Source organism: Colobus angolensis, unplaced genomic scaffold (assembly GCF_000951035.1).
Source record: "Colobus angolensis palliatus isolate OR3802 unplaced genomic scaffold, Cang.pa_1.0 Scaffold80, whole genome shotgun sequence".
In the NCBI taxonomy this organism is placed as follows: domain Eukaryota; kingdom Metazoa; phylum Chordata; class Mammalia; order Primates; family Cercopithecidae; genus Colobus; species Colobus angolensis.
This window is the reverse complement of record NW_012121821.1, coordinates 8,453,704-8,471,009: the sequence shown is the minus strand read 5'-3', so window position 1 is coordinate 8,471,009 and position 17,306 is coordinate 8,453,704. Positions and strand designations below refer to the sequence as shown.

The 17,306-nt window shown below is 37.2% G+C and overlaps 1 protein-coding gene across 1 annotated transcript in view; it reads right to left on the bottom strand.

The window, feature by feature from the left end:
* The window catches only part of TPH2 (tryptophan hydroxylase 2), a 95,800-nt gene extending 85,644 nt beyond the window's left edge, over positions 1-10,156 (bottom strand). Inside the window, exons 1-4 of the mRNA XM_011929346.1 lie at positions 9,911-10,156; positions 7,275-7,424; positions 4,529-4,712; positions 4,320-4,420 (exon numbers count right to left, since the gene is read on the bottom strand). Coding sequence (XP_011784736.1) covers positions 4,320-4,420; positions 4,529-4,712; positions 7,275-7,424; positions 9,911-10,015 — 540 coding nt within the window. The 5' untranslated portion in view covers positions 10,016-10,156. The remainder of the gene's footprint in view (positions 1-4,319; positions 4,421-4,528; positions 4,713-7,274; positions 7,425-9,910) is intronic.
* Positions 10,157-17,306: the final 7,150 nt, after the last annotated feature.

The window sequence follows — 17,306 nt, the reverse complement described above, 5'->3', positions numbered from 1 at the left end:
ACTAGTAAAACTACTTGAGATGGTAAAACCAAAGAATTCCAAGCACCTTTATTATTCAAAAAGAAAACAGGCCATGACAGAAGGAAAAGCGTCCTGTGAAAAGCATAGCATCTGTTGCCCGGTTCCTGCCAGACTGGACACCATGGTAACAGCATCATAAACTGCTGGGCCTCCTGAAGAATCTCAACTGCCTCTCTTCTGCAAACACCTGCATCTTTTCCAAGGACGCAAGAGAGTGATTTACTCATCATGCCTCATTAGCTTAGTGTGGCAGTGATTACGCAAATGTTGTGGGCGATCCAGAACTTCCTGGATTGAACCATGTACTGGCAAAGTAAAACAGGGACGCTAGCTGCACTAGTAGTGACAGAGAAACAGCATTCCTTGGCCATCCATTCTGAACTGAAGCCAGGGATAAGGTTACTGGATAAAATACAGGGCACTCAGTTAAATTTGAATTTCAGATAAACAACAAATAATCTTTTTAGTATAAATATGTTCCAAGTATTGCATCGGACATACTTATACCCCAAAACTATTCCTTATTTATCTGAAACTCAAATTTAACTGGGCATCCTAGATATTTATTTGCTCAATCTGGCAACCCTAGCACCCAGAGAGAACCCACCCTCCCTCTCTCAGTTTAAATCAAAGGAAATTGAAGACCCAGCCTGAACTCCAAAGTGCTCAGCTAAATTTCTGTTGACACTCAAGTAGCTATCCCAAATAGGTCAACCGTATTAGAATATTAGAATCACCTGGGAGCTTTAAATAATACATCAAACCTGGCCACATTCCCAGAGGTCCTGGCATCCGTACTTTTTAATTCTCCACACGTGATTTGAATGGAAAGCTAAGGATGAGAATCACTGAGCTAGAACATTAATTAAGACATTAGTTCTCAAACTTTAGATCTCATCAGGGTCTCCTGCAGATACTTTTAAATGCAGATCCCTGGGCTATCCCTGAAAGTTCTGACTCAGTAAGCTTCAGATGAGCATCAAGATATTGTACTTTTAACAAACATCTTATGAGTGAACATTGAACCCCACTTTGAAAGACCTTCCCAGTGTAGATGCTGGCTCCTCAAAATGTGGTCTCCAGGCTCTCTGGTGCAAGCCTTATATGGGAGATCACCAGAAATACAGAATCCCAGGCCCTACAGAATCATTGTCTGATTTAAAAATGATCTCGGGAAAAAATTTTTGCAATCTGCTCATCTGACAAGGGGCTAATATCCAGAACCTATAAAGAACTCAAACAAATTTACAAGAAAAGAACAAACAACCCCATCAAAAAGTGGGCTAAGGATATGAACAGACATTTCTCAAAAGAAGACATGCATACAGCCAACAGACACATGAAAAAATGCTCATCATCACTGGCCATCAGAGAAATGCAAATCAAAAGCACAATGAGATACCATCTCACACCAGTTAGAATGGCAATCATTAAAAAGGCAGGAAACAACAGGTGCTGGAGAGGATGTGCAGAAATAGGAACACTTTTACACTGTTGGTGGGATTGTAAACTAGTTCAACCATTGTGGAAAACAGTATAGCGATTCCTCAAGGATCTAGAACTAGAAATACCATATGACCCAGCCATCCCACTACTGGGGATATACCCAAAGGATTACAAATCATGCTGCTATAAAGACACATGTACACGGATGTTTATTACAGCACTATTCACAATAGCAAAGACTTGGAATCAACCCAAATGTCCATCTGTGACAGACTGGATTAAGAAAATGTGGCCCATATACACCATAGAATACTATGCAGCCATAAAAAAGGATGAGTTTGTGTCCTTTGTAGGGACATGGATGCAGCTGGAAACCATCATTCTCAGCAAACTATCGCAAGAACAGAAAACCAAACACCGCATGTTCTCACTCATAGGTGGGAATTGAACAATGAGATCACTTGGACTCAGGAAGGGGAACATCACACACCAGGGTCTATTATGGGGAGCGGGGAGGGGAGAGGGATGGTATTGGGAGTTATACCTGATGTAAATGACAAGTTGATGGGTGCTGACAAGTTGATGGGTGCAGCACACCAACATGGCACAGGTATACATATGTAACAAACCTGCATGTTGTGCACATGTACCCTAGAACTTAAAGTATAATAATAATAATAAATGATCTCAAAGGTGATTTGTTTGCCCCTTGAAGTTTGAAAGACACTGACCTAGATATTTAACCCTTTCTAGGGAACCTCAGCAACCTTACTCTTATATTCCAAGCCTCTTCTGAAGTACCCTATCACAAGGGTCCCTGTGTTTGTCTCAGGACTGGGATTATTCCCAGGCATAAAAAGTGCTTAGACAATTTTTCCATCCTCATCAAACAACTTATGAAAACACCAATTTGCCAATATTACATTCTGTATAATGAACATTTGGTGTGCTTATAAAAGAAATATATGTGGTTTAAAAAATGACAAGAGAGGGGATTGCTAAGTACTTGCAATTATTTCTAGTGGCTGCACAGAAAATAAGAGAAGGTATCATAAGGTGGGTATAATTAGGAGTAATGGAATAAAATTAAGCACAGGAAAATTTATGCTGGGTATTGAAATAAATTTTTTCTCAGCAAGGTCAGTGGTTCCTATGGTTGTTCCATTAAAATGGCTGAACTCCTTTCTCCAGGTTGAGTAATTTTCAAACTAGACTAAGGGGAGTATTTGGAAATAGGAGGTTATCAAAAAATCCTTTACCGTCCAGGCATTGATCTGGATGATTTAATACAGCATTTCTATTTCTGGAATTAAGCATTTACTCTTGCCAAATGCTTTCCAGTTGTTTTATTAACTAGGCTTTTCAGACACCCCTTCGAGGTCAATAACAATTTTATTTCCACTTTTTACATAAAGAACTTGAGGTGCAGAGGTAAAGGGACTTGGCCAAGGTCATTCTGCAAGTTAACAGCTGGTGTCTGTGCAGCCTGGGTACTGCTTAACTGCTAAGTTAGGTTCCTGTGCTAATTCTGATGCCTTCTGGAAGTTGAGAGAGGGGGAAGATAACAATGGGTGATTATTAAAGCCATTTTTAATGTTTTTCTAATGTTCAGAGGCCTTACATGTGAATTACTGGAAAATATTCTGAAATTTTAGGCTATGTTAGCAAATATAACACATTGTTTCTTTGAGAGAATTTTTGAAAATAATGCAGTTGAATTAGGTCTGTTTGACCATTTTTTTGAATGGTATATTTGAATTGGTCTGAGTGGGTATATTATGTCAAATGATTGGTTTAATTGAAAACTTCTCTAGTGTTAAAGCTGTCATAGTTTCCTTTAAAACAGAGGTTCTCAAACTTAAGGGTGGACTTATTAAAACAAATTCCCACATGATACTGACACTGCTGATGTTGGGGTCACACTTAGAGAGCCACTGTGCAGAGTAGAGCCACACTGTCAAATCCCCATATTTCCTCTGTTTAAACAGCAAGGAATGTCTGTAAACTATTACCTGCAGACCACAGAGACGTCCTGTAAGCATTAGTGATCTGCTTGGGTTTTACTCTTTTATCTGCCCATTTTTAGACAAGGGGCACCGAGGGAGGGAAAAATGCCTGTAATGAATAGGTGCATTGCTTACTTCTCCCAGACTATTAACTGTACTTCACTCTGGCCATAAAGAAGTTCCAGGTCTCTTGTGTTAAATAAAAACTGATGTAAAGGGGGGAAGGGGAGAATAATGGGAAATGCTTACCCAAGTGTCATATTTCTTTAAAGATGGTCATTTTTATTGGAGTAGAGGAAAGAATGATGGTAGATAGATTCAGGGTAGATGTGGGAAGAGATATGTCTTCCATCATAGCCTTTATTCTAAAATGCTCTGCCTTTCCATTGAGACTGAAGTCAACTACATTACTCTACTCCTAACTACCTCCAGTCAAGGAAAATAGCAGGAAGAATTTTATTCTCTCACTGAGCCCCATAATACCTAGTCCTCCCTAGTTTCCCAGAGGTGTGATCAATTTCAGCTCATCGTTTTTCCAAGGGTCACCATCTGCAAGTATATTTCAGGCTGTCTAATTCCACAGAAATATTCTCCAAGTTTTAGAGTATCCTCCTCTATCCAACCCTTTTAAAAATAAATGCTATGTGAAAATACCATCCTTCTAACCTGCTTCCAGTCAACACGCGTACAGGGAAGCTTTATCATTTGGAAGTCTGCTCTCAGTTATGGGGAATAAATAATAAATTGTTCTATAATAAAGTATTGCAGCACAGAACATGGCACACTGCCTGTCACGTGGGTGGAGCTGAGACAGCATGTGAGAAATAGATTTTACTGGACACTTACTGGGTGGTCGGCATCAAGCTCAGAACCATACATGAGAACTCTGTGAGAACATTTGTCTAACTCAGAGATCTTCCGAGGGAACCAGGGCACATCCTCTAGCTCTGTTGAAAACAGTGCAGGTTCAAAAATATTAGTTCACAGATTGTGTTTTCCCCTTTGCAATATTTGTCAGATTTCAAAATTACCCAACAAGCTAAGACCACCCTTGCCTTCTTCCTCTGTCCAGATATTCTCTGGAGGATTCAGCGTCACAATAGTGGTTTGAAATTTCAGCAACTGAATGAGCTCATTGAATTCTGTTTTCCCACACTCACAGTCCACAAAGATTTCAACCTCAGAACTTCTTCGCCGAGATTTCCTGGATTCAATATGAACCATGTGGACACGTTTTTCCTGTGGAAACATGATTATCTCAAAATCACCTTCAGGGGACAATAAAAGAAATGCCATCAGCTTTTCTTGTTCACGTCTTAAGCAAGGTGCCAAGTACCCATGCAAGAGGAAAAGACAATCTCTTTGTTCTTTGAATAAAACTTGGAAATGTTTCCAACCATTATTTCTGTCAATAAAAAATCTATATATTCATACTTCTGTGTACAGTTTGTCTTGCCTCATTAAAAACAGAAGGGGCATTTAAAATATAAACTGGCCCTATAAAATGAACATCATCATTTCCCAGAGAGTGGTACACATCCCATAGGTGGCATGTGATTATTTGGGGAAAAAATTATTTATTGCATTATCATGTAATAATCCATATTTATATGTTTCTGAAAAACATAACTAAAACTCAAACCCCTAATATAAAGTTTTCTTTTAAAATAAACAGAGTTTTAAAATAGCCTTTTAGAAATAACCTTTTATAATCTTTTTGTAAGTAAACAGTACAAATGGCAAGCAGAAATTTGGGAAGTGGCATGAAAATGACTGAGGCTTGGGAAACACTAGCCAAACTGTAATCCATGTGGTGGAAAAAGAAATAGGAGCAAGATAAGTAGTCAAGAGAGGATCTCTGAAGGCAAAAGGAAAACAAACAACTTAGGCAATTGTGAGGAGGGTGAAGAAAAGGTAAAAAATAATGATAATAACCCCTAAATGGGATCACTTAATAATTGTTCTTTTTTGGCAATCTTCAAACTAGCTTCAACTAAGGATGTGTTGCTGCAACTATCAATCTATGATGGATCTCAGAGATAAGGGCAGTGATTTAATATTTAAAAATCAGGTTAGAATTTCCCCCAGTGATGTGTTCTTCATTTCCTCTAAGTTAATTGAAGGCTCTGTTCTCTCCATCCCAACCCACCTCCAAATAAGCAGACATTTTCTCACTCCAGATGATACGCTGTGATTACCCACACAATTCCTGATATGATCCTAGATGATCTCAGAATTTTCAGCATAAGAGCAGGATAGGTAGTTTCCAGTGCCAGAATAGTATCAAATCAAGCAGCACCCTCTCCTATATAAAGAAACTAGTCTTGTGACTACGAAACTAAATGTTCTATTTCTGTTTTTATTAACCTTTACAATAATGTCATATTTTCTCAACTGGCTGATAATAACATTAAGATTAAGTTCAAGGTCCAAGAGACTTCACATACATTGTGTCACGTTGGGCTTTTAATGACCTGTGGTTGAAGCAGAGTAGATATTTTTCGGGGAACTGAGGCCCAGATGGGTTAAATGGTTTAGCTAAGGTCCAGTGACTAGCTGATGGCAGAGTGAAAACTCAGGGCTGCTAACTCCTTCTCCAGGAATTTATCCACTGCACCCAGCTATCTAATTGAATTGGCCTGCCTTTGGCACTGTATGGACACAGCCTTGGATGACATAATTATCTGTAAAATATTTCCTCAGATTTCCATTACCACTGTTTATGGTGCCTGATCCTTTCTTCAAGGTCAAAAGAGAACAAGAAATGATTTGCCAAATCAGGCTGCTAATTCCCCTGCTATGATCATCATAGAGGCATCATAATAATGCCTCATAGTTATACACTTTACAAAGCACTTTCACTCATATTATGTCGTCCCAGCAATCCTGTTAGGTAGGAATTATTATTGCAATTTTACAAATAAAGAAATTGAACCTAGGAAGCAGCTAGTGTTTAGCCAAACCAGGAGAACACAGGTCTGAATCCCCTGACTGCAATTCCAGCTATCTTTCCACTGCACTAGCAGCCCAAGGCATCATGCAGAGCCAGGCTCCTTATCTTACAGCTCTCATCAACAGCCACTGCCCCCAAACAAAATGCATTTTGTAAGGGAGGGTGCTTGCTGAAGGGTAGAGAAACCGTTAGGTACATGCTGGCAAGAACACAACAGCTTTTCTGGGCTCTTCCAGCCTCACCCCTAACCAGGACCTTTCTTGAGGGTTCAAACTACAGATTTGGGCCTGAGAAGATGCTACAACATTTCTGTAAGATAAGGGAAGAGCTAGCCCCACAATGTATAATATAAGGAGAGTGACTCATCTTCACAAAAAGATACATTAAAACACATAAACAATGAGGCTTAGGGGAATACCAAGTGCCTATACTCATGTATCTCACTTTTTTCCTAATAAACATGCTCCTAGGACATGTGTAAGTTCAAATGTGAACAAATCAAATCAAGCTGCAGGCTCTTGCTACTTAAGATACCCTGTTTGGCTCCTCTTGTGTTTTCATTTTCAGGTGGGAAGCTCACATTTTTGAAGTACTGACCTCCTAACCTGGCAATAGTCTTCAGAGTTCCTAACAAGCTAACTGCGTTAATAAGCCACAGCTTATACAATTCTGCTTATTTCATTGCTTGACAGACAAACCTCCCTTTTAAAGCCTCTTGCAGTTTGGTTCCTTCGAAACTTTCACCACATTATGCAGAAATTGATTCAGAAACGTTTCAGAGCAGATAACAGGTTTGTAACCAGGCACACAGTCACTTTTAAAATGATGTAATGATATTTTACATTCACCTGAAAGAGCCTCAGTGCTTTTACCAATCCACCGACTTCATTTTTCAAGGAGAAAACAACTGCTGTCTTGCCACTTTCGGTAGCAGTTTCACTTTTGCTGCTTCCCTTGTTGCCTTTGTCGTCATTTTTGCCAGAGTTAGCTTTATTTAGCTTCAGGAATGTCGAAGCATAATAAAACGAAATGTTAGTTAGGGTTCCAGAATTCTGTGTAATTAGATTTTTCCCACACATTTCATTCATAAGCTGGAAGCTCCACCAATCATACAAACTTAAGGTGAAGTTGCCATGTCACTCATCACTTTCAATCATAAATATTGGTCAAATTTATGCTGAGAGACTATTTTCCAGTGGTCTAAGACATCATCTAGTGGTTGAAATTAAAAGGGGATCAGATTTGCTTCGCTTTAATAGCAACAAAAACCTGACTGTCATAAAGCCTGAAGTATCATATATGAACAATTCCTGCCTTTCTAGAATTATTTTACAGCACAAAGTTTGATCTCTTAGCCTCGTTGAATCATATGGAAACTATATTAATTACTAACCATAATAAAAATAAGATGAAACATATTTTTGACAATAATTTTAGTTTCAATTAAATTTTAAAAACAAAATATTTATTTCATTCTGAAATATGTCAGCGCATGCCCAGAAATTAATGAGTAATATTACTTTCTTCAGTTAGATCCACAGTGTCAATGTGAATCTGCCTGCAAAAGTTTAGCACAGACAAGTGTATAACTCTAAGGCCATGTGTGTCAGAAGACAATGCTTGAAAAGTGACTATTAAAATTCAGCCACAAATAAAATGAAAAAAGAAGAAAGAAAAGAAGAAAACTGGCAAGCTAATTATTAGGAGCAAACAGTAAAATCTGAGAAACTGAAAAAGATTAACACTTCATTAGTCACTTAATATTTTATATTGCCTGAGGAAGTAATGTCTATTAGTCCTGCTGGCTAAAGAAAAAAATGACAGATTCCAGTAACTCAGGTCACATTGCCAGAAATGCAGAATAAAAATCTGGAAACTTTATTTAGGAATAGAATGGGAGGAAACAAAACAAAAACAACAAGCTGGGAACTTTCATTTGACAGACAATGCAAAATTAGGATGGTCTGTTTTATATTCTTTATATGCAAATACAGCATTGGGCAGACATAGAAGTAACTCCTGGCAAATGGTGATTTAATACAATCATACCAATCTGCTACATCCTCATGAAACTGAGAAATGTAGGTTTGCTTTGGGACCCAGTGAATAGTTATCTGCCATTGTCTTCCTCTGATTTCTCTACTGGCTTTATTTTCACACATCAGTATTGCCTTACTCACTAGATTATATATAATAGAGATGGAGATTTTATTATGTATGACTTGAGGGAGGGAAGAAGTTTATGCAGACATTGACATTTGACAGTATGTTTAGTCATTAAAAGCTCAAATGTCTCAGTGTTCTTAACATCTGCCTCCTCCTCACCACATAACACACAGATCTCGCATGCATAAGTAGCATTTTTTATATAAAAGGGTCATACATTAGCATTACCCTGAGCTTTCTTTGCTTTCCTTCTAGCAGTTAATTATGACTTCAAAATTCTTCATTGTAATATCTCATCCAAATATTCATTATATTTAAATGTTAGAAAATCTACTTACATTTTAGCCTTATTTTTGCAAATTGATTTAAATAATTCTACAGAAGTTGCCACGTTTACTTTTCGACATTTTTGTCAGTAATAATATGTCAGTACAATGCAGCCCTCTGGCACATATTTGGAACTACGATATTAAAACAGATTATTCTATGATACAGACTGAATTGGATTTGGTTGATAAACTCTGGTAGTACGGTAATAAAATACCATTTAATATTTTTAATGACTAGGACCTGGACACATTTTTATTTCATGGTTTTTATTAAATCCCATGACTATTACCTCAAAGCAGGATCTAAAATCCTGCAAATACTGCTTTTTTTATTCTGTAGATATTATAAACATAAAACTCCCTTAAATACTATAGCAAGTGATGTATTGCTTGTATTATTCCATCAAGTAAACTGAAAAGATTGAGCAATGTGGAACACAGAAAAACTTTTGAAAGGAACCCAATCTTTCTTTTATTCCAATAACCTGCACCCGTAACTAAGAACAGAAAATAATAGTTCTGTTTAAAGACCAGGCTTTGTAAACTGAAGGGGGTGTAGGAGACACAATGAGCTTCTGAAAATCGTGGAAATTTATTTAATTTGTTCTCCTTACTCCTCCTCCTAATAATAAACGGCTTTTCACTTTTCAAAATTCTTCACTCTTTTTTTTTTTTTTTCTGGTTGTAGATTTAAGACATTGATTCATACAATCTCTCATTCTTAATGTTTAGGAACTTCTTAACTCTGTACTTATAAACTTTGCGGAAAAAAAGTTTAGCACGCAGTGATTGGCACACTCGCTTTACTTATGGAGAGAAGAGGAAGACTGAAGGCAGACAGGAGGAAAGCAGAGTAGAGAGTTTATAAAGAAGGAGAAAGTTGAGTTGTGCGTGCTTACTTACACTACAAGAGGGATTCATATGGTGAGGAGAAGATGGTCACTACCCTAGAAAATACTTCTCCATAGTGCCAGGTACGTAGTACTCACTGTCAAGTTGCCGAGTAGCTGATGCTCTTCGGGCACTGCTGAATCCAGGGAAAACCCTCTCCTTGCCCAGTATTTACTGGAAAACATCATCATTGCTGGCTGCATGGATCCCAGTGTAATATTCTTTCTCTGCAGCAGGGGGGACTAGAGGGGCAGTAGCAGCGCTGGCGGAGATTGAGAGGAAGGGGCGTGCGATCAGCTGCCTGCTTGGGGCGCTGTCCAGAATCCTGGTGCTGAAGAACAATGAGAATCCTCCCATCCTCGGGCTCCTTTATATGAATGACTGGAGACTGATGGAAGGCTGATTAGAAAGAAACTCATTTCTGGTTGCCGATGGCCACAGTCAGATTACAGACCTGAAGCCTGGGGTTATCTGTGCTCATGGTGTGATTCGTTTCATAGGTCGAGTAGCTTTTTGGGCGGGGGTGGTGGAGAACAATACATAAGGGGGTGTTATTTGTACAAGAAACCATCTATCCCCTGACGTTAGCTCTCTCATCTCTCAAGCCTGCCGCTGGCAAGTTAACCTCAGTCTTTAAGCAACTGTGAATTCAAAGATTGTGTTTCTTTCCAAAATTAGAAAAATAATTTACGAAGGATCAGCACTGCTGAATCCTTAAACCATTTTATGGATTTTTTAATTTTTAATTTTTATGGATAACAAATAGTTGCGCATACTTATAAGGTACATGTGATATTTTGACACAAGTGTGCAATATGTAATGATCAAATAAGGTAATCAAGATATCCATTGCCTCATTTGTCATTTCTTTGTGATAAATCACACATTTCTTGTGATAGAAACATTCCAATTCCACTCTTCCAGTTATTTTAACATACAAAAGAAAATAAATTATTGATCTCCAGAATACTAGATCCTATTCCTTCTATCAGCCTATTTTTTACTCATTGATCAACTCCATTTTACGTTAATAAGCTTTTTCTGACCTGACATATTGTAATTTTGTGCATGCAAACATGTGAGTGTACATATGTGTAATGGCTTTAATAGAAGGACTTCTTCTTAATCCTGTGATGCCTCTATGTAGAGTTATATGGAGGAAAATGTATTGTAAAGGAAATGTAAGGGTTTGACTTAGCCACAGGGAGTTTATGTATAGCTCAGATACCAACCCTGGAATCTTCCTTACTAAATGAGAAATAAAAGGAAACTAGATTCCCATATATCAGCCATTCATTTTAACACTCATGTGTTTACTGAATTTTTTCTCTCCACTGAAAATCATGGAAATTTAATCATTGACATAACCCTTTCATATAAAAACTGCTACTTAAATATATGAGATCTGTGTGTTATGTGGTGAGGAGGAGGCAGAGGTTAAGAGTACTAAGACATTTAAGCTTTTAATGACTACATATACTGTCAAACATCAGTGTCAACTAGATCAAATCCAGCAACTTGACATGCATAGATTAATCAGTATTCTTACTATTCAAACCTTAGAAAGTCATAAAATTCACAAGGCCACAGGAAAATGTTACCAATCCCCTGAAGAATGAAAAACTCTTGGCCAAATGTGCTTGTTTCACTAAAAATCTAAACAAAATCTGGTGCTGGCATTGCTTGCCTATATAAAAAAAAAAGTTTTTCAAAACAAATTGGAATGAACTAATATTGACTGAAGTTTAATTGTTTCTGGAGTCTTGAAGGGACATAATTATTAATTGATCTAATTCTGAAAATATTATTTGGTTTACATATTCTGTAAAGGTCAGCTCTAATCAGCTAATAGGAGAAGCAAGTTTAAATAAGATGAATGAAGTAATGACAATAATAGCTAATGTTACTGAGATGTAATGAAAGAACCAGAGATGTGAAGGGATAAAATCCACTAGACAGTGTCCCTGCTTGGATGTGAAAGCGAGGGGAAAAAAAGATATTAAAAGTAATTTATTTAAAATATGTATTTAGAATATTAAAGATTTAACTACTTTTTCTCACCCTAGAAACCCTATTAAAACAACATAAAAATTCCTTTTCGAGGTACATAAGAAATGCATAAATTGGAAAACAAAGGCAACAAAAAATTAGCAGCTTGAAAGAAGAAAAAATGATCAAAGGTTTTGCAGTCATGGGAAAGCTGAACTTTAAGCTATCAATGAAGAAGACTGAGAAGCAATGCAATTTACATAACAGAATGTCCTAAAGGCTCAAATATCTCTGGAATTGAAGGTAGATGAAACTGAGGAAGAGTGGTTCGAAGTGTGAGAAGCAGTTAGACAAATCAAAACTTATAACAAAGTTACAATAATCAAGACAGTGTGGTACTAAGGACAGATATATAGGTAAATGAAATAGAAGTGAGTATCCAGAAATAAACCCTTACATGTAGAGGGAACTGATTTTCAACAAAAGTGCCAAGACAATTCAATGGGGAAAGAATGATCTTTTGAACAAACTGTCCCGGAACAACTTTGGATATCCACATGCAAAACAATGAAGTTGGATTTCTATTTCACATTGCACACAAAAATTAACTCAAAATGAATCATAAACACACACGTGAGATCTAAAATTAAAACTCTTAGAAGAAAGGATAGGAGTAAATGTTTTTGGCTTTGAATTAGGCCATTGTTTCTTAGATACGATACCAAAAGCATAAGTACCCAAAGAAAAAAATAAGATTTCATCAAAATTAAAAACTTCTGTGCTCCAGAGGACACCCTCAGAAAAGTGAAAAGACAACCCACAATACAGGAGGAAATATTGGTAAACCATGTATCTCATAGGAGACAGTATCCAGAGTAAAAAATTCTTACAACTCAGCAATGAAAAAAACAAACAGACCAATTTTTAATTGGGAAACAAAGTTTATTTGAGACAGCTTGCTCTGTTACCCAGACTGGAGTGCAGTGGCACAATCATAGTTCTTGGCAGCCTCCACCTCCTGGGCTCAAGCGATCCTCCTGCCTCAGCCTCCCAAGCATCTGGGACTACAAGAACAGGCCACCACACCCAGCTAATTTTTTGTTGCTGTTGTAAAGGCAGGGTCTTCCTATTATGCTGAGGCTGGGCAAAAAACGTTAATAGACATTTCTCCAAAGAAGATATGGCCAATGCAAACAGGAAAAGGTGCTCCACATCATTAGTTGTTAGGGAAATGCAAATCGAAAAACACAGTATGACTTCTGACCCACAAAGATGGCTAAAATAAAAAAGACAGACAATAACAAATATTGGTAAGGAAGCGGGAAATGTGAAACACTCACACCTGGTGGTATTATAAAATGGTACAGTCACTTTGGGAAACAGTTTGGTGGCTTCTCAAAATGCAAAACATAAAGTTACTGTATGACTCAACAATTTCACTGCTAGGTATGTGTAAAATGGTGTAGTTACTTTGAAAAAACGTTTGGTGGTTCCTTACAAAGGTAAAACTAGAGTTACTACATGATTCAGCAATTCCACTCTTAGGTGTACACCCAAGAAAAATGAAAACATATATCCACACAAACACTGTACATGAATGTTCAAAGCAGTATTATTCATAGTAGCCAAGAGTAGAAACAACTCAAATACTATCACGTAATGAAAAAAAAGATATATCATAAATAAAATATTATTTCGCAATATAAAGAAATGAGGTACTGATACATGTTACAATATGGGTGAACCTTGAAAACATTATGCTAAGTGAAAGAAGCCAGTCACAAAAGACCATGCATGTATTGTAAGATTTTGTTTATATGAAATGTCTAGAAGATGTTAAAAGAGATCATTTTAAAAAGAGAGAGAGACACAAACAGAAAGTAGATTAGTGGCTGCCAGGGGCTGGGAGAAAAGAGGAGGTGGGGAATAACTGCTAAAAGGTACAAGGTTTCTGTATGAAAATGTCATAAAATTAAATATTAGTGATATTTACACAACTTTGTGAATATACTAAAAACCACAAAATTGTACACTTTAAGGGAGGGAAACTTTTGGCATATACATCATATCTCAATAAAGCTGTTATCTTATTTTTAAAAAGCAGTTAAAATTCCATATTTCCCTTGACTATTCTAAATAGCCACGCCACCTCCTCTTGGGAAGGTTACTCTCTGGAAAGGGTAAAACAAAGGGCCTCTGTGCTTAGGAGCATCAAGCATAGTTGAGAATAGGGGACACCATTCTGATTAAATGAATATATTGAGGTATTGAGACTCATATCATGACATGGAGACTGCCAAACCTCAGAAGGCTGACAGCCAGGCATTTAGTCTTCAGCCAAATAAAGACAAAAAAATTTCCTTGGAGAATCTGGCAAAGGCAAGATCTTAAAACACAGTGAGAGCTAAGATAATATTGAATGCTCTGGACAAAATAATGCAATCAGATTACCCTGTAAGTAAGCTCACATTTGACAAGCCCCAATTTAAATATTTGTTGGAGAGTGTGGGGTTAGATTAGTGACAACTATATATAAAATCAGCAAGTAAAAAACCTTGATAAAAATTAACTCCCCAAGAAAAATGAAAATTAGGGCTGAAGGGGAGCATGTCTCGTTGGAGGATTACATTTACAAAGTCATAACATAAGCACTAAATATTGACCTAACCAATATTATATGAATTATATTGGAAGACAGACAGATAAGAAAGTGTGCATGTGAATAATAGGGGCTGTGGGGAGAGGGTAAACAACTAAATTCTCGTCTTCCAAGATGAAAAATCAATGGTTAATGCCTAGAGCTGAAAATCAAAGTAGTTGCAACATACACATACTAGAGCATTGAGATGTATGGAAGTAAATACTACAAGCATGACCTGACAGTTGAAAGTCTTGCCACTGGTAGGGGATGAGGAGGGTAGGAGGATATGGATGGTGGGGAGAAGGGAAGGAACAGTTTCTCATAATAACAAATCTTGTGGAAACCATGTACATGTGTGACATTGATTATAAAAATATAAACTTTGAAAATAAATTATGCTGGGCATAATGGCTCAGGCCTATAATATCAGCACTTTGGGAGGCCAAGGCAGGATGACTGCTGAGTCCAGGAGTTTGAGACCAGCCTGGGAAATATAATGAGACCCCATCTCTACAAAAGACAAAAATAAAAATAAAAATAAAAACAAAAATTACTAGTGTAATGGTATGTGGTAGTATTCCCAGCTACTCAGGAGGCTGAAGCAGAAGGCTCGCTTGAGCCAAGTAGTTCAAGGCTGCAGTGAGCTATGGTCATGACACTGCACCCTAGCCTGAGTGACAGAGCAAAACTCCATCTCTAAAGTAAATAAATAAATGAATAAATGCTGCATGGAAATAAGGCATTTTTTTAAGTAAAATGAAGTTTAAATCTTTGCTTTGCTATTTCCTACTTGTGCTTAAGCAGGACACATTACTTCACATTTCTCAGCCTCCATTTCTGTAATAGAAGGGCAATAATATCTAAACCTTATAGGGCTGTTATGCTGATTGTATTGGATATGCATAAAGTGATTAACATGGTGGCTGGCAGATATTCGACACTCAAAGTGTTAATTATCTTCCTATACCTCATTGATTCTGAAGCCAGAGTAATATAAATTTGAGCATTGGTTTGCAATATTTGACAGAAATTTAAGAGACATGGATACCTAGGTTTTAATGAGGCAATTAATTCGTGTTAAGTAAGATGTCAATAGTCATAAGGTGAGCCAATAGAATTGGTTTGGATCAAGCAGCTACAGGGGCTAGACGTCAGGAAGTGGAAAATTGAGTAGAAAATACAAAGAGAGATATTGTCAGATAAGGAGACCTCCAATATAGTATCTTACAGGAGGAAGAAGGCCATGTGATCATGAATGGCCATGATGACAAACAGCTGAGATATGAAGTAGGGGTCCACAAAATTAGGGAAGTTTTATGTTAAGAATATCAATGAGTCCTCAACATAGGTATTTGTTGTCATTGAGGAAAGTAGCGAAATGAGAGAAATACTATTAACCAGTCCTTAAAACACCTGGATAAATGGAAATGGCTTCTGAGAGGCTGTAGCCCCTATGAACAAAGAAATGAAAAAGGCAATATAAATAAACCAAAACAACCAAGGGGATGCTGAAGCGTCCGTGGCCCACAATTGGAAGAGACCAACCTATCCATGCCTACCAATTTCCATGTTGTAGACAGAAGGTGAGAGGTCTGAGGACTCCTTATTTCTTCTCCTTCCCTTACCACTCACACCCATCATGCTGTCCAAGTTAGAAGCCAGCTGGAAAGGCAATGTCATGAAGAGAAAGCTAGGCTTCAGTAGTGCAAAGAAATGTGTTTGGGAGAAAGAATGAAAGGACATGAGTATACTTAAAATAAGGGAGAATTTGCCTGGCAACACCCCAGTGTGAATGGAGAAAGCAGGTGTAAAGTTATTAATGGATAGATATTGAATGTGAGTGTTTGGAGATACTCAAAGCAACAGTGGGAGTTTCAAGATTGGAATTCAACAAAAAGTCTGATTCCTTTTCCTTTAATAACTTTTCCTTTAGGTTTTAAGCCATCATTCCAGTCTATCAAGTATGTGTCACAAGCAAATTTGATGCATGTGCTTACTGTGCTTAAATTCATATTGAACAAGACAAGAGAAAGGGCTTTTATGTTTATAGCACACAACCAAGCTAACAATCAGTTTGGCTGGATTTTTTTTTCCCATTGACATTTGTCTTCTAGAGATTATAGGGTATACTTTAGTCTTCTTGGAAGGAATTGTTCTCTATTACTACCAACCACTCCTAATTTTGTCAAATTAACCGCATGAATATCATACCAAAATAAGTTTGTTACCCATCTAATGTGCTTCCTTGGTTTACCAGTATTGTAACTTATCAATAAAAGGAAACGAAATAAGCCTGCAATGATTTACTTTTAGGAAACTCAAGCAGACTCCTACATAACACCATTTTATTTTCAAGATATTAACAAACCAACGTCTCTCCTGACTTTGAATGAAGTCTTGATTATTAGTCTCAATAGTCAATATGCTCAGATGAAAATTTCCAAAAATTAATTTCCAAAAATTAGCACTTCAACTCATACTGTAACAGATGAAGGTGTTTATAACACAAAAGTATTTGTTCCTGCTGATTACTCTCAAATACTAGATAAACTATCATTTGAGAGGGAAAAAGGATAAACAAAGAAAAATTGCACTGAAACTTTGCATGAAGGTTTTGTCAACCATCTAGACATGCAGGCAATACAATCTGACCTGAAATCAAGCAGGACAATTTGATATCAGAGTCTGACCGAATTGACCTAATGTTGAAGCATAACCAAAAACAGCTGTCCACAATATTAAACATTGTTTCCTAATAAAATGTTCACTGTCAAACAGACACTGTAATTTCCCATACTACTTAAAATGTTTAACGCAGACATGTCATTTTTAATTTTGTGATTATTTCTTGATTGAGGGTGATC